Source organism: Hemicordylus capensis, chromosome 12 (assembly GCF_027244095.1).
Source record: "Hemicordylus capensis ecotype Gifberg chromosome 12, rHemCap1.1.pri, whole genome shotgun sequence".
Lineage (NCBI taxonomy): Eukaryota > Metazoa > Chordata > Lepidosauria > Squamata > Cordylidae > Hemicordylus > Hemicordylus capensis.
The window spans coordinates 5,293,224-5,310,271 of record NC_069668.1 but is presented as its reverse complement, the minus strand read 5'-3'; the positions used below and the strand labels follow the sequence as shown (position 1 = coordinate 5,310,271).

Here is a 17,048-nt window from a genome sequence, read left to right as displayed (position 1 = left end):
ACCTGATGGTGACCAGGCCTTCCGGACCTGCTTGTGAACCTTTGAACTGAACTAGCAGGGCTTCTCTTAAGCGGTTTTAGGACCTGGGCACCGTAAGGGCTGCCTTATCCACACAAATCTGCCTGAAAACGTAGATGGTCAGCCGCATCACTGCTTTGGGTCCCACCTCTTTCGGAAATGTGGTTAGCAGTGACCTGAGACAGATCATGCTCCAATCATGTTTTTTCTGGAACAGTCGCCAGATTCTGGAACCTCCATCCCCTCTGAGACCCGACAGGACCCCTCATTGTCTGTATTTCATCAAACAAAAGTATTCTTGTTCAGACAAGCAGTCTCTCCTGTAGATATGTCTCTGCTGCTGGTTTTACTTCTTTTTTTGTATTGTTTAACTGGTTTTGTTTTTGCTGTATTTTATTCATAATTGATTGCATTTTAATGGTTCCTTTATGGGACTGTACACCACTTTGGGTACATGTGGAAAAGTGATATATAAAACACACACACACGTACGTCTAGTTCCATCCTTGGGGCCAATGTGTATTCATTCTCTCTCTCTCTCTCTCTCTGTCAAATACAGCAATATCTTACTAGTTCACAGACTCTGCAAATCTCACCCAGACACAGAATGCAAAGGAGATCCTTTCATCATAGAGATTTATTCAAGATCACATGCATGTTTTGGACAGATATGAGGAGTTCCAATGAACATTATAGCACAATGAGAGAGATTTGAGTTAGTCAGATTAAGTATATTTCTAAAATACATGGAACCATCAAAGAATGTTCTTCCTAAGGACCAAAAAATAAAAAATAAAATAAAACAGAGAGAGTGAGAGAGAGAACATAAAATAAAAAACCTAAATGACTCTTGCTTGTAATACTCCTGGCATTAATTTAATATCTGAGGGGAAGGAGGACGAAGAAAAAACAAGAGCAACGATGTTGGAAACGAACCACAGTCACATTTGGAGCCAGCCCTCAAGTTCTTCCTTCCCATTCATTTGTCTGTCAATTCTTCAGAATTTTTTTGGGTAAATAATTACATGCTTATGGCCTTGCCTACAGGCCCAGTTCTCCTCCAAAAAATTATGCAGGTTCCCAAATATGGGTAGCAGCTTTGTTACAAAAAGATTAGCAATGGATTCAGGTTTACAGACCAGGCCTTTCTGTAACATGAATTAAAAAGTAGGTTATAATTAAGAGAGCAAAATGTTCCTTAAAATACTTATTTTAAAACTGCCACCTCCCTGTATTTGAGAGTGAGGGGGAAGCAGAAAGCCATTAGGATTAAAGAGAGCCTCTTCATTCATATTGCACAGTATAACAAATTCGGTATTTTGTTCATATAGTTCTGGAAGGGTTGGAAGCTGGCTCGTTGTCAATGTTTGTTAGGGTAATGAGAACCATCCAGCGTTTGAGCCAATTGTTGAGTTAAATATACATCAAGAGTTGATGTGGAGCATTAGGTTGCCACTGCCCGCTGGTCTGGTTTTTCTCCTGGGGTGTTTGGGACTCATCTAAGGGAAGCCTGTAGGAAAGAGGCTCAACGGTTGGCTCTCATTAGTTGGAAGAGGTGATCGGTAGCCATCGAAGGTCCGTGGAATGCTTCCGCTGGTGGAGCCTGAACTGTTACTGAGTGTCTCGATGCTTCCTTCTCGCTGTAGCTCTGCAGTGGAAAGAGAAAAGTACTGCCCTGGTTAATATTTTGGATCAGAAAATGGGGAGAGAAAGCTATGTGGGTTCATAAGTGTGCTGAGGTGTATTTATACCAGGCTTGACCAATCAGAAGGCTTCATAACAGCTGCCAATCACGGGACACCCCATTCCCTTTTTTTTGCTGCACGTAGCCTTAAGCTAAAGGGCCGTGACTAAATTATAAGGGGGCTGGACCCCTTAAACTTTTATCACTATTCCAGATGTTGGCTTTCTCCAGATTTTATAGCACCATGGTGGGTGAACAGAATGCTGATTCAGAACATGACTGCCTACAAACAGAAGTCATATCTGTCTAGAATACGCTCAACACTAAATTCAAGTATTCATATCTTTAAATCAAAAGTATTTAGTAAATAATTTTAAGTACGATGCTTAGTAGCAGCTTGATTTCATAAAATCAATTATGTTTCATAAAACAAAACAAAAAAGCGTCCATATGCCTGTTAGTCAGCCCAAGACCACTCGATGTTTGTGGTGCCTGTTTGCCTTCTCAGCCCATGGCCAACTATTTTTCCCATTATCTTTTGCTTTATAAATCACTTTGGGAACATTTTTTTGGAAAATGGTATAATAAAATAAAATAAAATAATTGCTTTGCAACAAAGAAGTTCTCAAAGTGGCTTTCACAGAAAAAAGAAAATACGGTGGTCCCCAAAATACTCATAACCAGATAAAGTATAGGAAGCACTTCAAACACTTGAAAACACTATGCAGATAGGAACATAGGAAGTTGCCTTATACCGAGTCAGGACCTTGGTCCATCTAGCTCAGGACTGTCCACACTGACTGGCAGCAGCTCTCCAAGGTTTCAGGCAGGAGTTTCTCCTAGTCCTACCTGGAGAGGCCACCAGGGACTGAATCTGGGACCTTCTGCCATGCTAAGCAGAGGCTCTTTCACAGAGCTGTGGCCCCATCCCCTAAGGGGAATCTCTTACTGCACTCGCATGTTGTTGCCCATCCAAATGCAAATCAAGGAGGGCCCTGCTTAGCAAAGGGGACCACTCTTGATTGTTAAGACCAGCTCTCCTCTCATAAATGCCAAGTATTATGAGGATGATTCCAGCTAGTCAGTGGGATGGTTCACACATGTACCTGCGTTAGATGTGTGTGGGGTGGTGAAGGGCCATGCAGCCATTCTTCCACTCTGCAGAGAATCTTCGAATAGGTAAATGTGTGAACTGGCCTAGTGTGAAAGCTGATGGAGTAACAACTAACAACATTTAACTCAAGCCACTTCAGAGTTGCAGAATTGTAGTTCCCAAGGACCTTCTGGGGTGAAGCCAACTTTAGCAGTTAAACGGATGGTGTGGTTAAAGGCCTGAGGCACTGACAGGTTCGGCTATGACCTCTGGAAGAGGTTTTCAAACATTCTACCTTGACAAAACCCTTCCAGTGTAGACTTGCCTGCTGAGGAGCCTCTGCGGGTCTGCCAGGGAAGCCCTCAGTGTTGCAGAGGATTATGGGCAATGTTCTTGGAGACTTCATGTTGGGCACGAGCTAAACATGCTAGGCTTCATTTTTATCCCTCCTGAACTGAGAATGTATCCTGGAAACTCACTCCACCTTTCTCTATGGATGGAGATCAGTGTCAATGGGCAAGCTGACTTTTAGGGATGCTTGTCTGCCATTACTGATCTTCATATTGAAGAACGCCAGATAAGGTTCCAAGGGACCTTAGAGTTTCCCAACAACATAGTCTGGCAACCACTGACCGATGGGAAATCGGCTAATCCACAAACAACTCTGAGTGCTATGAGTTTGTTTACTGCAGAAATACCAATGTTTCCTTATGGAAGATACATGTCTTTATAAAAAAGAAGCACCTAAAAAACCTCTTTGTTTTCCTACCATGGTGCTTATTCTCCCATCAGGAAGTAAAAAAATAGCAATTTAACTCTGAAATGAGCGGCATATCCCACACTAATGCTGGTTTTATCCTGTCTGATTCTTGTCCTTTTATCTCCCCCTCACACACAGCTGGCTTTGGTTAAATATCTCACGTCACTCCATGGGTAGCCGTCAGCAGGAAGACAGAATGCGGGCGACACTCCACCCAAACAACAACGTTTTGGCTTCTGAACTCCTTATGAGGTTACCCATTGCTTTCTTTTAGAACTATTATTGATTTTCAAGCCAATGTTGCATTTCTGCTTTTTAAAGGAAAAGAAATGTTGGCTGCTGGGGGTAGGAAGTAGATGTCAATATTTCCTGAACATTGTTCCTCCATAAAGACTGATGAGCCACCAGCTCGCCAAAGGCTCTCTGGGCTGAAAAGTGTCCTGATGTGGAGATATTTTGGCATACGATTCTGCGGAATCACTGGTTCTTTGGCTTGTCTTTTTTCCATGTATCAGAAGAACTGTGGAATGCAGTTTTTGAGGACGAGAAAGCCACATACATCAGAGGACCTATTTACACCAAGAAACGTGGGAATAGGCATCCATGAATTCTAGCATGTTCGCCCTCTTTCATCAGGCCAGAAAATGGAGTCAACTGACTGGTACAAGCCAAAGGACAGGAAAAAGAAAGTCCTTCATAGAATGTTTCATTAGCTGATGGAATTCATTGCTGCAAGCTGTGGGGATGGCCAGTAGTTTTGGTGGCTTTAAGAAAAGATTAGACATATTTATGGAGAAGGAAGAGGTCTATTGTCAGCTATTAGTCATGGTAGCTAAATGGAACCTTCATATTCAGAGGTGGTACACTTCATCACCAGATATTGGGAATAAAGAATAGAGAAATACTAACATCTTTATTCCCTGTCTATGTGCAAGTGCCCAGATAAATCTGGTGGCCACTTCTGGATTCAGACTATTGGACAAATGTGACCTCAGGACTTTTCTTAGGGATGCAGTTGACATTAAACCTGTGTCTTCATCCCATGGGAAGGCTGTTACCTTCATGGCCTGCTTGGGGAACTTCCTAGGGCACCTGGCTGGCTGAAACGAGAAAGCTGGGTTCTACCAAGCCTGGATCAGGTCCTATATGAGCTCCTTCATAACAATTGGTCTCTGGGTCATTTAGGAGAGACCATATTACTCCGTGTGTTGAAAGAACTACACTGGCTGCTGATATGTTTCCAGGCAAAATACAAGGTGCTGGTCATTACCTATAAAGCCCTAAACAGCTTAGGCTCTGGGTACTTAAGAGAAAGTCTTCTTCATGTTTAGCCTCACCGCCTGCTAAGATCATCTGGAGAGGTTCATCTGGCGGCTACTCAGGAAGGGGCCTTTTCCATTGCTGCCCCTAGACTTTGTAATGCGCTCCCTGTTGAAATAAGAGCCTCCCCATCTCTGGCAACTTTTTAAAAGGCACTGAAGACACATTTATCCACCCAGGCTTTTAATTAGACCTATGGTTTTAAATTTTAATGTTGGTTTTAAATGATTTTAATTGTTTAAATGATTTTAATTTTTTTATTTGGTTTGGATTTTAATTGTTTTGTTTTGATTTTGTTGTAAACTGCCCTGAGCCATTTTGGGAAGGGCAGTATATAAATTAAACAAACAAACAAACAAACAAACAAACAAACAAACAAACAAACATTTAAGAAAAGGTCCTGTTGGATCAGACGAAGAGTTCATCTATATTAGCATTCTTTCTGGAGAAGTGGGCAGGGTAGCCAGGTCACTTGGGAAGCTCAGAAGCAGGACATGAAGCGAGAGTCATCCCTTGTTGGTCCTCAGAATCTGTCACCACTTGGACAAGCTTTATTTGCCCATCAGGATGGCATGATCCTGCCATCATGGATCAAGCAGTCTACTTGTGGATCCACTCCCTTTGGCCCTGGTTAAGGAGCATTTTCCTTTGTGGCTCAACAACTGATGTACACGTTTTGCTCTCGACCTCTTTTGACCCATCCCATCACACCAGACAACAAGGTTTCTCAGAAGTATTTTTGGAGCAGGTAGATCAATACTGGGAATTCTTAGTAACTGCCACAGAACACCTGACCAAAGCATGCAGGAAGAGCCGTCAAGGAAGAAGAACTATCCCAATGAATTGCCTTCAAAAGAAGATTGGCTGATAAAAACTTTGGAATATGCAGAGATGGCAAAACGTACAACACTGATAAAAGATCAAAGCTTAGAACATTTCAGGGAAGATTGGAAACCTTTTTTGTTGTACTTAAAGAATTATTTTCCTAATATGGATCTTACAGCTGGATTTGAAGTCTGAAATGCAGGTTGGGTAGACTAATGGTTTTTTCTTTTTTCTTTAAGTTTTAAATTTGTGTTTTTTAAATTAATATTATAAGGTAAACTTTATAGTTTTTATTTAACGAAAAGAGGTGCACGGGAAGTCCAATTGTGTTTATTATGGATGTTATGAATATTGTTAAAAATTAATAAAAATTAAATTTCAAAAAAAAAAAAAAGGAAGAAGAACCATCCCGCTCAGCTTCCAAGACGAGAATGACAAGAAACAGCACCAACACAAGGGCACTGAAACAGATTAAAGTGCAACTTGTACCTGGCAGCTGTTTGAGTAGTTGCTACACACAACATCGCTTTGGAAAGCAGCTATTAAGTCAGATGGCGTGCTACTTAGCCCAGAAAAACACATCTGCTTCAGATGATGTATGGCAACGGGATCAAACTGCATGTGGGGAAACAGAGACAGTCAAGCAGTCGGAGACTCCAGCACAGTGAGAAGACAGCTAAAGGAAGATCAGTGAGTGAAAGATGCATATCTGAAGGATTCCCCTTAGAAATTTCTCTTGTCAGAACTCCTCGAGTTTCACCTGAGGACAAACCCCATATTCTCTTTGAAATTAGCTCTAGGCAAACTCAAGTGACAACTCAAGGCTGGATCTACACATACAATATGAGAAAGAAATGCAGTGGCAGAGTCCTGAGGTGGGATAATGGACTGGACCACTTCAGTCTACAGGTGGGAGAATCCCATTTTTCAACGCACCCCAAGATTTAAAGGAACTCCCTGAAAGTAGAAAACTAGCATGGAAAAGCTGTTCTAGTTTTCTGCTTTCAGGGATACATATTTAATATGGAGCAGCATTAAATAAATGGATCCCTACATTTCTGACAACCCTTCAGAGTTTGAAGGTCACAAGTAGCAGGAACAATCACAGAATGTGTGAAAGGGATGGATGGATGTTTCTAGTAGTCTATGAGTAGAACAGACCTGGGAGGTCTGTTAAGCAAGGAGGTGTCTCACCAGTATTGGACTTCGATGCTGGGGCCCTGAATAAACCAGCCCTGCATGTGCTGTGAATGCAGTCCAGCCCTGAATGTACCTCAGAGCTGGCCTCAAAGAGCCTTTAGGACCCTCAGACCCAGAAGGAGATGGGAGGAGAGAAGTATTGAAGAAGAGATTAATCCACCTGGTATGATTCTGGTCACAGTGGAACTTGCCTGCATCTCCTCTCACATCATCTTTAAATGGGGATGATGATACTTACCTTGGTTGGACGAACATCCTTTGGACTTCTTGGAGGAAAGAGTGCTAGAGGTGGGTGGGTTTTGGTATTTACAGGAATTACCTTCTCAGCCCTAGAGGTGCTCCCACTAGCTTGGGGCTGAGGCGCTGGGGGGTGGCTGGGTTTGGAAGCGGTGGCAGCGGCAGCTGCGCCTGTTCTGTGGATAAATAGAGGGCTGAGTTCATTTAGGGGAAAAAGTATGACAAAAAAGCGGGGGGCGGGGAAGAATGAAAGAAATAAACCATCAAAAGTGGATGTGTACAAGGTGAAAATCCATCACATTCTGACGCACTATTAGGCCTGATAAATGAGTCCCCACTTTCCCCTGCAGTCTGAAGAGCTGTAGCCCCTTTTACTGCCTCATTCTGCTGTATGTGGCCACAGGGCCCAGCTGTCCCTATTTACCAGGGACAGTTGCTATTTTCTGGAACCTATCCCTGACAAATCACTGTCCCTGTTTTTGCCTCTTGGAGGCAGTTTTGCCTTGTTCATTTTTTTCCACGTGAGTTGCTAGAGTTCAGGATTCAGCTCTCCCCCAGGACCAGAGTCTAGAAATTAAATCCCCAGGTGAGTGGATGTATCCTGTCTCTAGTGCACCTGCATGTCTATGGCAGCATAACACAAAGACACTCTGCAGTGTGCACAGCATCTCAAGGGGGGAATCCAGCCTTAAGCAATATGTCATAGTAGTGAGGGACTTGGGCCGTAATCCATGGTACATAAACTACTTGTTACAAGCGTGTGCTTATATTCATTTGCGAAATGCTGCACATGACTTGTACTCCCTATGTATACCGTACAACTTTTCATCTGACTTTCACTCAACATAGGGAATCTCCCGGCCACTGCCACCCAAATTTCTGCTGCCTTCAGAAAAACCAAGTACAACCCCATTACCTACCAAGTGAATTCCCCTGCTATATGGGACTATATCACTCTCATGGAAGTGATCCCTGGAGATTTCCTCCTAGAATATTTTTTCCTTTATTTTTTCACAATATCTGGTCCTTCAAATCTCCAGGGTTGCTTTCAAGTGTCACCTGGAGATTGAGGCCCATTCCTGGAGACTCCAGGTCAGTCCTGGAGGATTGGCAACCCTACCTGGGATCTAGCTGTACTCCACCAGGAGCTCTATCAGGAGCCCCAGGAGATCCAGTACCCCGAGGGACAGAGATATCTGGGAATTTAGAATGGATGTTCTCCAGCACAGATTGTCTGAAGTGAGTTGCTGGAGCTCAGCAGACAGAGGTTGGTCAGACAAGGGCCAAAGGCCTGGCTCCTACCTGATCTGGCCAATACAGAAGCCTGATACTGCATGCCAATCACAAGAGCTAGTCCTGTGCATCTCTTTCCCCCTCGGTGTCTAAAGAGGGCTCTGGGGCCTGAGCACAGTATCGCAGATAGCCCACTAGGTTCTTCTAGCCATGTGGTTCCTGGTTCAAGCCGAAAAACCCCTTATTCTGAAAACAAAGGATATTTGTTACCAATTGAACTCTCCATTCAATTGGTAAAAAAAATTGAACTCTCAGTTTGTCTTCATCTGCAAAAGCTCAGAAAATTAATTTCTTAGATTAGGACAAAAATCTGAGAAATGCTGGCCTGGATGGATCTTTCTTCTTCCTTGATTTTATGATCTTCGTGGAGAAAAAACAAGCTGCATCAGTCATCACGCCAAGTCAAGTTGTTTTTCTGATTGAGACTAAAGAAAGAAAGAAGTCTGGGAAGTGGGGGGGAGAGCCCCAAGAGCTGTCAAAAGACTACACAGAGCTCTTGAAAGTGCAGAAGCCCCTGTGCGGCTTGCTAAACGTGAAACCATTTTTATACGGGACATTAATCCGGGGCCTGCTAGCAAATCTATATAGCTCTCTGTTGCCTGGAATGCTAATAAATTATGCTGCCTTCCTCTTGCTTATGCTCCCTGCCTCTCTCTCTCTCTCTGTAGTGGCCCTCTCCGAACCGTGGAATCTCCTCTCTAGTGCATTATTCTTCCTAATAGTTTTTCCTTTCTCTTGCTTTCCCTGATAGAAGGGGCCGTTCAGGCAGGAGCTTCAAAACATCCTCCATGGGAAGAGAAAGGAAGGGGGTGAGATGGGACTTGCTGGAAGAGATGATCCATTCCTCTCCCTGGAGGAGAATGCAGGAATTATTGCTGAGATGCAGGCTGGGCGGGCAAAATGATACAATGGCAGGCAGGCCGACAGGTCAGTGGGGAGAGTGGAGCAGCGGCAGCCGCAAGTTCGGATTCCAGAATTCTTCTTCATCATCTCAGCCTGTCATGACGCATTAGACTCAACCACCTGGCCTGCAGAAGGACTGACCCCAGCCTGAATGGGAGAGTGCTTGTGGAAAGAACTAATTGTAACCTCGTTTTCACACGCCAGTCATTTTCCACAGCACCAAGCTTCTGAAGCTCAACTAATGTTCCCTTTTCTTTTCAAAGTCTTGTGCTGAGTGATTTTGAGTTACTCACCAGTGGCGTCGTTCAAGAGAGATCTCAGATGGTGTCAGCAGTAGTGATAATGGGGAAGCAGAGCCAGCCCGCCCGCCTGCCTATTTTATTTATTTGCTACATCTAGATGCTGTCTTTCTGCTAACATAATATTTTCTGTCAGTAACCTACATTGGCTTAGAATCTAATAGAGAAAATACAACAGGAAGAAAAAAGCAGGGAGGAAAAGGAAAATAAACAAATTCGGGTGCTGACTGTTACACAAAAATGGAACAGTCTTTCCACTGCCATATAATAAATAAATAAATAAATAACCAGGTGGAATACTCTCGAGATCTCTTCCCATCTGGTCTAGAGAGGAGAGCCGGTCTTCTGGTAGCAAGCATGAATGGTCCCCTTTGCTAAGTAGGGTCCAACCTGGTTTACATTTGAATGGGAGACCATATGTGAGCACTGTAAGAGATTCCCCTCAGGGGAGGGAGCTGCTCTCGGAGTTGTAAAAACAAAAACCAACTTACAATGCACATTCCATCACTCCCGTGTCTCAATGCTCCATTAAGATAAACGAACCATGCGCTGAGCAATAAAATGGTCCGGCAGAGAGGTCCAAATCTACTTCCAGAAACTCTACAACAGTGGTTTCAGATGAGAGCTTAGCTGGTTTCCTTTTTCAAAAATAGATCAAGCTTAGGCTTTTTTTGGTTAATACTTTTTTTTTTTTTAAAGCACAGACAACTTGGTCCAAAAATCTGCAACCCTCAGCCTGTTGGAATCTCTCCAGGTTTGACTCAACACAATTTCTGGAAGGTTAAAAGGACACCAGATAAAAAAGCAAGTGTTTAGAGAAACAATTTTCTTCACAATAGGCATGATCAAGCCCTTTCAACATCTATGTTGCGGTATAATTGGGAAGGGAAGAATCATTTTCTGGTCAGCCGCCGCCGCCAGTATCATCAGTACAATCCTATTCCAACACCAGCTTTGCTAGGTTTCAACTCAGAATCTTGTGTGCTGAGGCTTGGATTTAACCTCCTGAATGACAAATAATCACAGCATTTTAGAACTGGAAGGGACCTTGGGGGTATTCTAGTCCAACCCTGCTGCTCACTGTAGGCAGCTGTCAACCTCTATTTGAAAACCTCCAGTGGGGGAAAAAGCCCACCTCTATGCAAGACAAACTGTTCCCCTGTCAAGCTGCTCTTACAATCAGAAAAGTCCGCCTCATTTCCCACCTAAATCTGCTTCCCATTTTGACGGTAACCTCAGTGCCAGCTGTCCCCTGCTATTTTCTGGTCCTGGTCCTTGGTAAAGTTCTAACCTGTGTTGCCTCTGGAGGAAAATGTCTTTAGGAAATAAATATCTGTGAGACAGATATCTGGGAGACCGATGCAGCTTGAGTCTAGAGCATGTGTGAATGCACAGATATGGGCACACATTGTCAGCGCAAGGTTTCCCTTCCACCCCACCCTCATCACCACTTATACAGCGAGTTAATATTGCGAAGCTTATCGGGAGTTGTAGCTATTCTGTGATTAGTTGCCTTGCGAGATTAAATGTTCTTTCAAAATATCCTTAAAGTCTGGGTCAGTGGTGGCGAAAATATTTCAACAATGCATTACGAGCCGATAAGTTGAGGTTGCTCAAGGGCGGCTCAACTTTGGCCCTCCAGCTGTTTGTGGACTACAGCACCCAGCATCCCCAGTCACAGTGGCCAGTAGTCAGGGATGATGGGATTTGTAGGCCAACATCTGCAGGAGGGCTGAAATTAAGCCGCCCTGTGGTAACCTTTGCTGCAAGACCAGACGTACTGTGTAGAAGAGCATCCCGATTTTGATCTCAGAAGTGCTGGACGGTATGCCATGGACTGTGTGCGCTCAGGCCTCAGTTGCCAATGGACCAGAAAACTAGCCTGGCTTGCTCCTGTGCTTTTCTACAGAAGCCAGCTGGTGAAGCTGTTGATGGCACAGAGATAAGCACCCTGATCTGCAAATATAACTGCTTGCCACCATGTAAACTGAAAGGCCCTACCAAAGTGAGGTTTTCTAAAAATGTTCCTGGCAAGCCTTGATCCCCTGTGATCTCTTGCAAGTGTGAGCTGATCAGCAGAGATTCCTTTAACACTGTCAACTCAAGTGTCCAGGGAAGAAAACTGAATGTGGAAAAGCTGGCTTATATGGATGTCAGCTTCATAAATCTGGCAATTACCTCATGGTCTGGGCATCATTTTGCTGATATGCTGAACAAGGGATTTCAGACAAGCCTTAACCTCAAAATTTTACAGCTATCTCTTTCATGTCTAAGATCCAATCCACCCTTCTTTTCAGGTTGTTTGGGTTATTGGTTTTGCTAACAGGCATCTTTTGGTTTTGGGTTACTGGTTTTGCTAACATGCAACAAAACATGAAGAATGACTGATCTATTGGAAATGCTAACACTTCACCTGCCTAACATTTAGGGCCAGTTTATACAATCAATAGATAAACCTGTTCCAGGTCTGTACCCATTCAGGTTCTATGTGTGTATGATTATGCTTTTAAAAATGTTATACTTTTATTGAGAAACGTTTTTCAAATAAGTTCGCAGAAAGCAAGAATACCACAAAACATGAGACCTTTCCACAGCAGGAAAGTTACAGAACAGGTCGCTCAGTCTTCACACAGCACTTCATTAATCTGTGGAACTCACTGCCACAAAATGTGGCAATGGCCACTAGCATAGGTAGCTTTAAAGCGGGGGTTAGATAGGTTCATGAAGGACAAGCCTATCAGTGGATAGTAGTCATGATGGCTATGTGGAATTTTTGAATTCAAAGACAGGATGCCTCTGAATCTCACTTGCAGGGGAGCAACAGCAGAAGAAGGGGCATGTCCTCATCTCCTGCTTGTGCGCTCCTCAGAAACTGTGAAAAACAGGGTGCTGGACTATAGAGACCTTGGCCTGATCCAATAAGGCTTTTGTTAGGGACATCAGACATAGTACACCAACAAAATACATTTCACAGTAATTAGTTCAAACCAAAACGACTTGCGTCTTACAGGAAAATATGTAAGCACTGGATCTTTGTTCACAAAGGAGATGAATGGAAACTAGCCTTTGGTAGAAGAATCTAAGGTTGCTAGAAGTATGGATTTGTTCATTTATCCATCAACACTAAGAACCATATTTGTTGATACCATTGATCTATTGTAGGGGAGCTCTGGTCTTTTTTTTAAATTGAAAGGATATTTCTAATCATGCTGCATTTTAAATGCTCTCCTACATTTTAAAAAAAGCTTCCTTCATGTAGTAAATTAGCACCAGGAGTCCTTTCTTCCTGTTGGACTACTTTTCTGCATGCAGTTGTTGTTGTTTTTTAATGTGGAGAAGCAGTCAAAAACACAGTTCCCTACCTGCAGTCTGAAGTGGCGGAGTCCAGAATACTACCTGTGAAATATGTGGAACTCAAGTGATTGGTTTAAACAAAACCATTATTTTATGTCACACCTTTCAAATACTGATGGGACGGCTTCAGTCATCTGGCTCTGCAGCCCATTAGAACGTTGCCAGGCAAATGTTTGAACCACACACCGTAACTGGCTGAAAAATTGCCCTGTGTAAGGTTTCAAGGAGTTAATGAAAAACCAAGGCATTCCTTTCTCCGCATCCCACATTTTAGCAATTAGATTCATTTCAAGCTGTCCAGGATCACAGAACTAAATAATATGAGTAACCATGAAAAGGCTTCTTTGCTAACTACGCCCTCCCCAGCATTGATTCCTGAAGAAAAGGAGGCTGGGAACGCATCCAAAGATATTTCAAGCCAATGGAAATTATTTTGGATGGACTCTCTACTCAGGGTCTAGCTCAAGTGTTCTCGGACAGATATTATCCAGGAAATGCAACGGACTGATCTGGATGGCTGGTCCCAGGACCTTTACTGGGGCAGTCAGCAGGTCCTCCTATTGGGTGAGCAGTGAAACACACACACACAGAGTTCCAGAGTAAAGGTGGGGTGTACCCAGGTGAGCCTGAACTCACACTTGAGCAGGAAGCCCGGGTTAAGGGAGCACCTACTCTCTTAAGCTCAGCAAAAAGCCAGGCTAAAAAGCCAGGCTAGGCGGTGCTAGTTTACCGGGATTGGGCTCGATCTCGGCGGTTTTCATGCACAGCCTAACCCAGGCTGGGCTTTCCTAGCCTGGGTTAGGCTGCATGTGAGAACAGCCTCAAAGGCAGACACCAGTAATAGCCACTGGAGGGATGCTGGGCTGGATAGGGTCAGTTGCTCTTCCCCTGCTTAACAGCTAAACATGCCCCGTTCCTTTAACTGTTCTTAAACTGTTCTTCATAGGACTTGGTTACCAGATCACAGGAATGAGAAACAAACAGGACTGGTTGGTAGGAAGAAATGTTTCCATCAGAAGAGAGAGAGAGAGAAAGGAAATACATAGACACAGAGCCCAGCCCCAGACGTCTTGTCTTGAGCCCAGAGGCCTGCGAGTTTTCACTGAATATGCTCTCAACCTGAGCCATGCGGAGCCAACAGGAACCCCCAACAAAGTGCTTAGAAAGCCATTACTTGTAATAACTGCTAAATGATGAGACACTGTTTACCCAGATCGTCAGAGCAATTCTCACTTGCGGGAGACTTGCTCAAGCGTCCTGAGGGTCATCTGTTTTTTATTTGCGACTCAAAATGCAATTAGCCTCAGTAACACAGCTGAAGAATTTGTGAAAAAAAGAGCTTTGCTCAACACAGGTCCAATAGTGACATTTTCCTGTAAATGTTAATGAAGCTTCTATTGTTGCATATGTTCCTCCACATGCGGGCAAAGGCGAGGGTGGGATAATTATTTCGGGATTTTTTAAATGTAATGTAATGTGGACATGGATGTAAAAAAACAAAACCCACAATTCCACAGAATAATCCTGAGAGAATCTCATTAGGATCCCTAATAGAGTTTCACTAAATTTGAGAAGGGGAGGAAAGAAGTGAAGGGAGTGGAGAAAATCAAAACAATATCAAATGGCAATGAATTCCAGAAGTCAACGAGACTCTGTGCAGAGAAGGACTTCCTTTTGTTTGCTAGTCAGCTTCATTGAGTGGTTGAGAATTCCAGGATTCAAGGGAAGGTGGAACGGCTTCCTTCCAAGTCAGGCCATTGGCCTAGCTAGCCCAGTATTGTCTACTTTGACTGGCAGCTGCTCCCCAGACTGTCAGGCAGAAAAGGGTTTTTCTACCCCTGGACGCGGTGCCAGGGATTGAACTGGGGACATTCTTCATGCAAATCCTGTATTTTTCAACTGTGCTTTGGAACACAATCCTATGAACACATAAAGCTTCCTTCTACCGAGTCAGAATCTTGGACCGTCTAGCTCAGCATTGTCTACGCTGATTGGCAGCACCTCTCCAGGATTCGAAAAGGGCGTTCCTAAGCCCCAGATGCCAGGGACTGAACTAGGGACCTCCTGCATCTAAAACCAACCCAAACTCTGAGACAAACAAAACACAACTCCAACAATGCTGTTAGTTTCCTTTCGTGGAGAAAATAAAACCACATTGGAAACAAGTAGTAAGGAATGACTCTTCCCCGTGCTGCTGTCAAAACTGGTGTCCTCCCGCCCCGCTTGTGAAAAGCCAACTATGATAGACTTTGCCTCCAGTGACCCCCCCCCCCGCCCAAGCATGGCACCCTGCTCGGTCACACAGGGACCGCACATTCCTAAAGCCAGCTCCGGGGGCTGCCTATCTGGCCACTTCTTGACTCAGTGGCTAACAAAGCTTAGGGGAACTGCAGTGTGAGCTTCCTCCAAGCAGCTTTACTGAGTATACCTCCCCCCCCCCCCTTGAGAAAGAACCATTTTCAATACCCATTGGCAACACAATACCCATCCGCACAGATATCCTTTGTTCTCTGGGTACCCTCCCTACAGCTGTTGTTGATGCCCTGTTGAGGCGTACTTTTGTACCACCCCTGCCCGAGTCAAGGCCCTCCCCACCCCACTGTTTCACATTGCTGAAGGCTTTGCTCCATCTGCTTTATGCGGTATTAATTTCCTCCGAAATAGCCTGCCTGCCACCAACTTGAAAGCTAGAAGCCTGTTTGTGCTTTCGAGTAAAGCGATATTAGCAGAGCCACCACTATCTCACAATACAGGGGGGCAGACCCCCCCCAAGCATTGGAGGGGCTACCTCCTCCTCTCTCTGCTGAGCTGTCCCCCAAACATCTTTCTTTCTCTCTCCCTCCACCAACTGTCTTTCCTCTCCCCTTGAGTTGCCCCTCAAGCGTTCCCTCTCAGTTGTTCAGAATAAGCCTCAGCAGTTGCAATATGAGAAATGGCAAGCAGGACCTCACGGGGCCGTATTCTTACTTATGATTAATAATTACATTCCTGTTCTATTCCTGCTCTGCTTCTTTCCTTACAACTACCTATGGAGCAATGTGAGAGAATGTAATTGGCCTATGGTCAACACTGGAATCCCAATACACTGCTCTCTCTCTCTCTCTCTCTTATTTATTTTTATGCAACCCACTTTGGGAACTGTGGTTGAAAAGCAGTATATAAATATCTGTATCCGTCCCTCAGTGTTCATATGTGTTCCTTGACATGCAGGCACACTGGAGTCAAGATGCATCTGCCCCCGTATGCCCCTTTGTCATTCAGGAGACTCAGGCCCTCGGGAGGGATCTGAACCCTGAGGACTGACATTCTAGCAACTCACACTAACTTTGCCCAACAGGCAAAACCAGGAAGGAGTTATTTATTCAGGACAGGTAGGTTGGCCAACTCTGCCTGCCGCTGTTTCTGGAGAGGTTTTGCCCCTTATGTTCCTTTTCATTCAAATATCCTGGACATTCAAGTGTCCAGGATTCCTTTCAATCATCAGCTGGAGACAGATGTCGATTCCTGGAGAGTTGGCAACCCTAAGGACAGGGAGAGTGGAAGTGTACGGGACTGCTGAGCAATGGTGGCAAAAGAGCTCAGCGGGCCTGAAGCAGGGTGCCAAATACTGCCTTCCACACCACACCACTCTTTTCTTTGTCTGAGGCAGTGGGTGCAGCAGGGGACAACTTGATGCCCTACAGTGTGCCAGCAATCTGCTGCTTGAGGTGACTGCCTCACCTCGCCTCATGAAAGGACTGCCCCTTTCTCCAAGTGGTCCTCACACCATTCACTAAGAATCCCAATCCTGCTAAGACATGTGCTTCAGCTCCCAGTACTGCGACTACTGGGCTGTCGATAGGTCCAAGAACTCACAGACACAAGCACAACAACCCCCCTTCCAATTCAATTGCATCCACATTTCCCAATCTCTTCCTTTTCTCAAAGCAGAATGACAAATCTACAAATGGGGTCCCACTTTGCTTTATCATCCTTATTGATTTTCTCCCTTGCTGCCTCTGTCCTCCGGAAAGTGCATTTCTATCCTCCGGGCGCTGGCTAGAAAAGGGTTAAGAAAATGTT

The 17,048-nt window shown here is 44.3% G+C and overlaps 1 protein-coding gene across 11 annotated transcripts in view; it reads right to left on the bottom strand.

Annotated features, from left to right (window-relative positions):
• Window positions 1-637: 637 nt before the first annotated feature.
• Window positions 638-17,048, bottom strand: part of BCAS3 (BCAS3 microtubule associated cell migration factor) — a 535,871-nt gene continuing 519,460 nt past the window's right edge. For 9 of the 11 annotated variants that reach the window (XM_053274527.1, XM_053274521.1, XM_053274516.1 and 6 more), the window contains one exon: window positions 638-1,666. In XM_053274527.1, coding sequence (XP_053130502.1) covers window positions 1,518-1,666 — 149 coding nt within the window. In that variant the 3' untranslated portion in view covers window positions 638-1,517. The remainder of the gene's footprint in view (window positions 1,667-17,048) is intronic. The other 2 variants (XM_053274523.1, XM_053274526.1) reach the window with 1 other exon arrangement.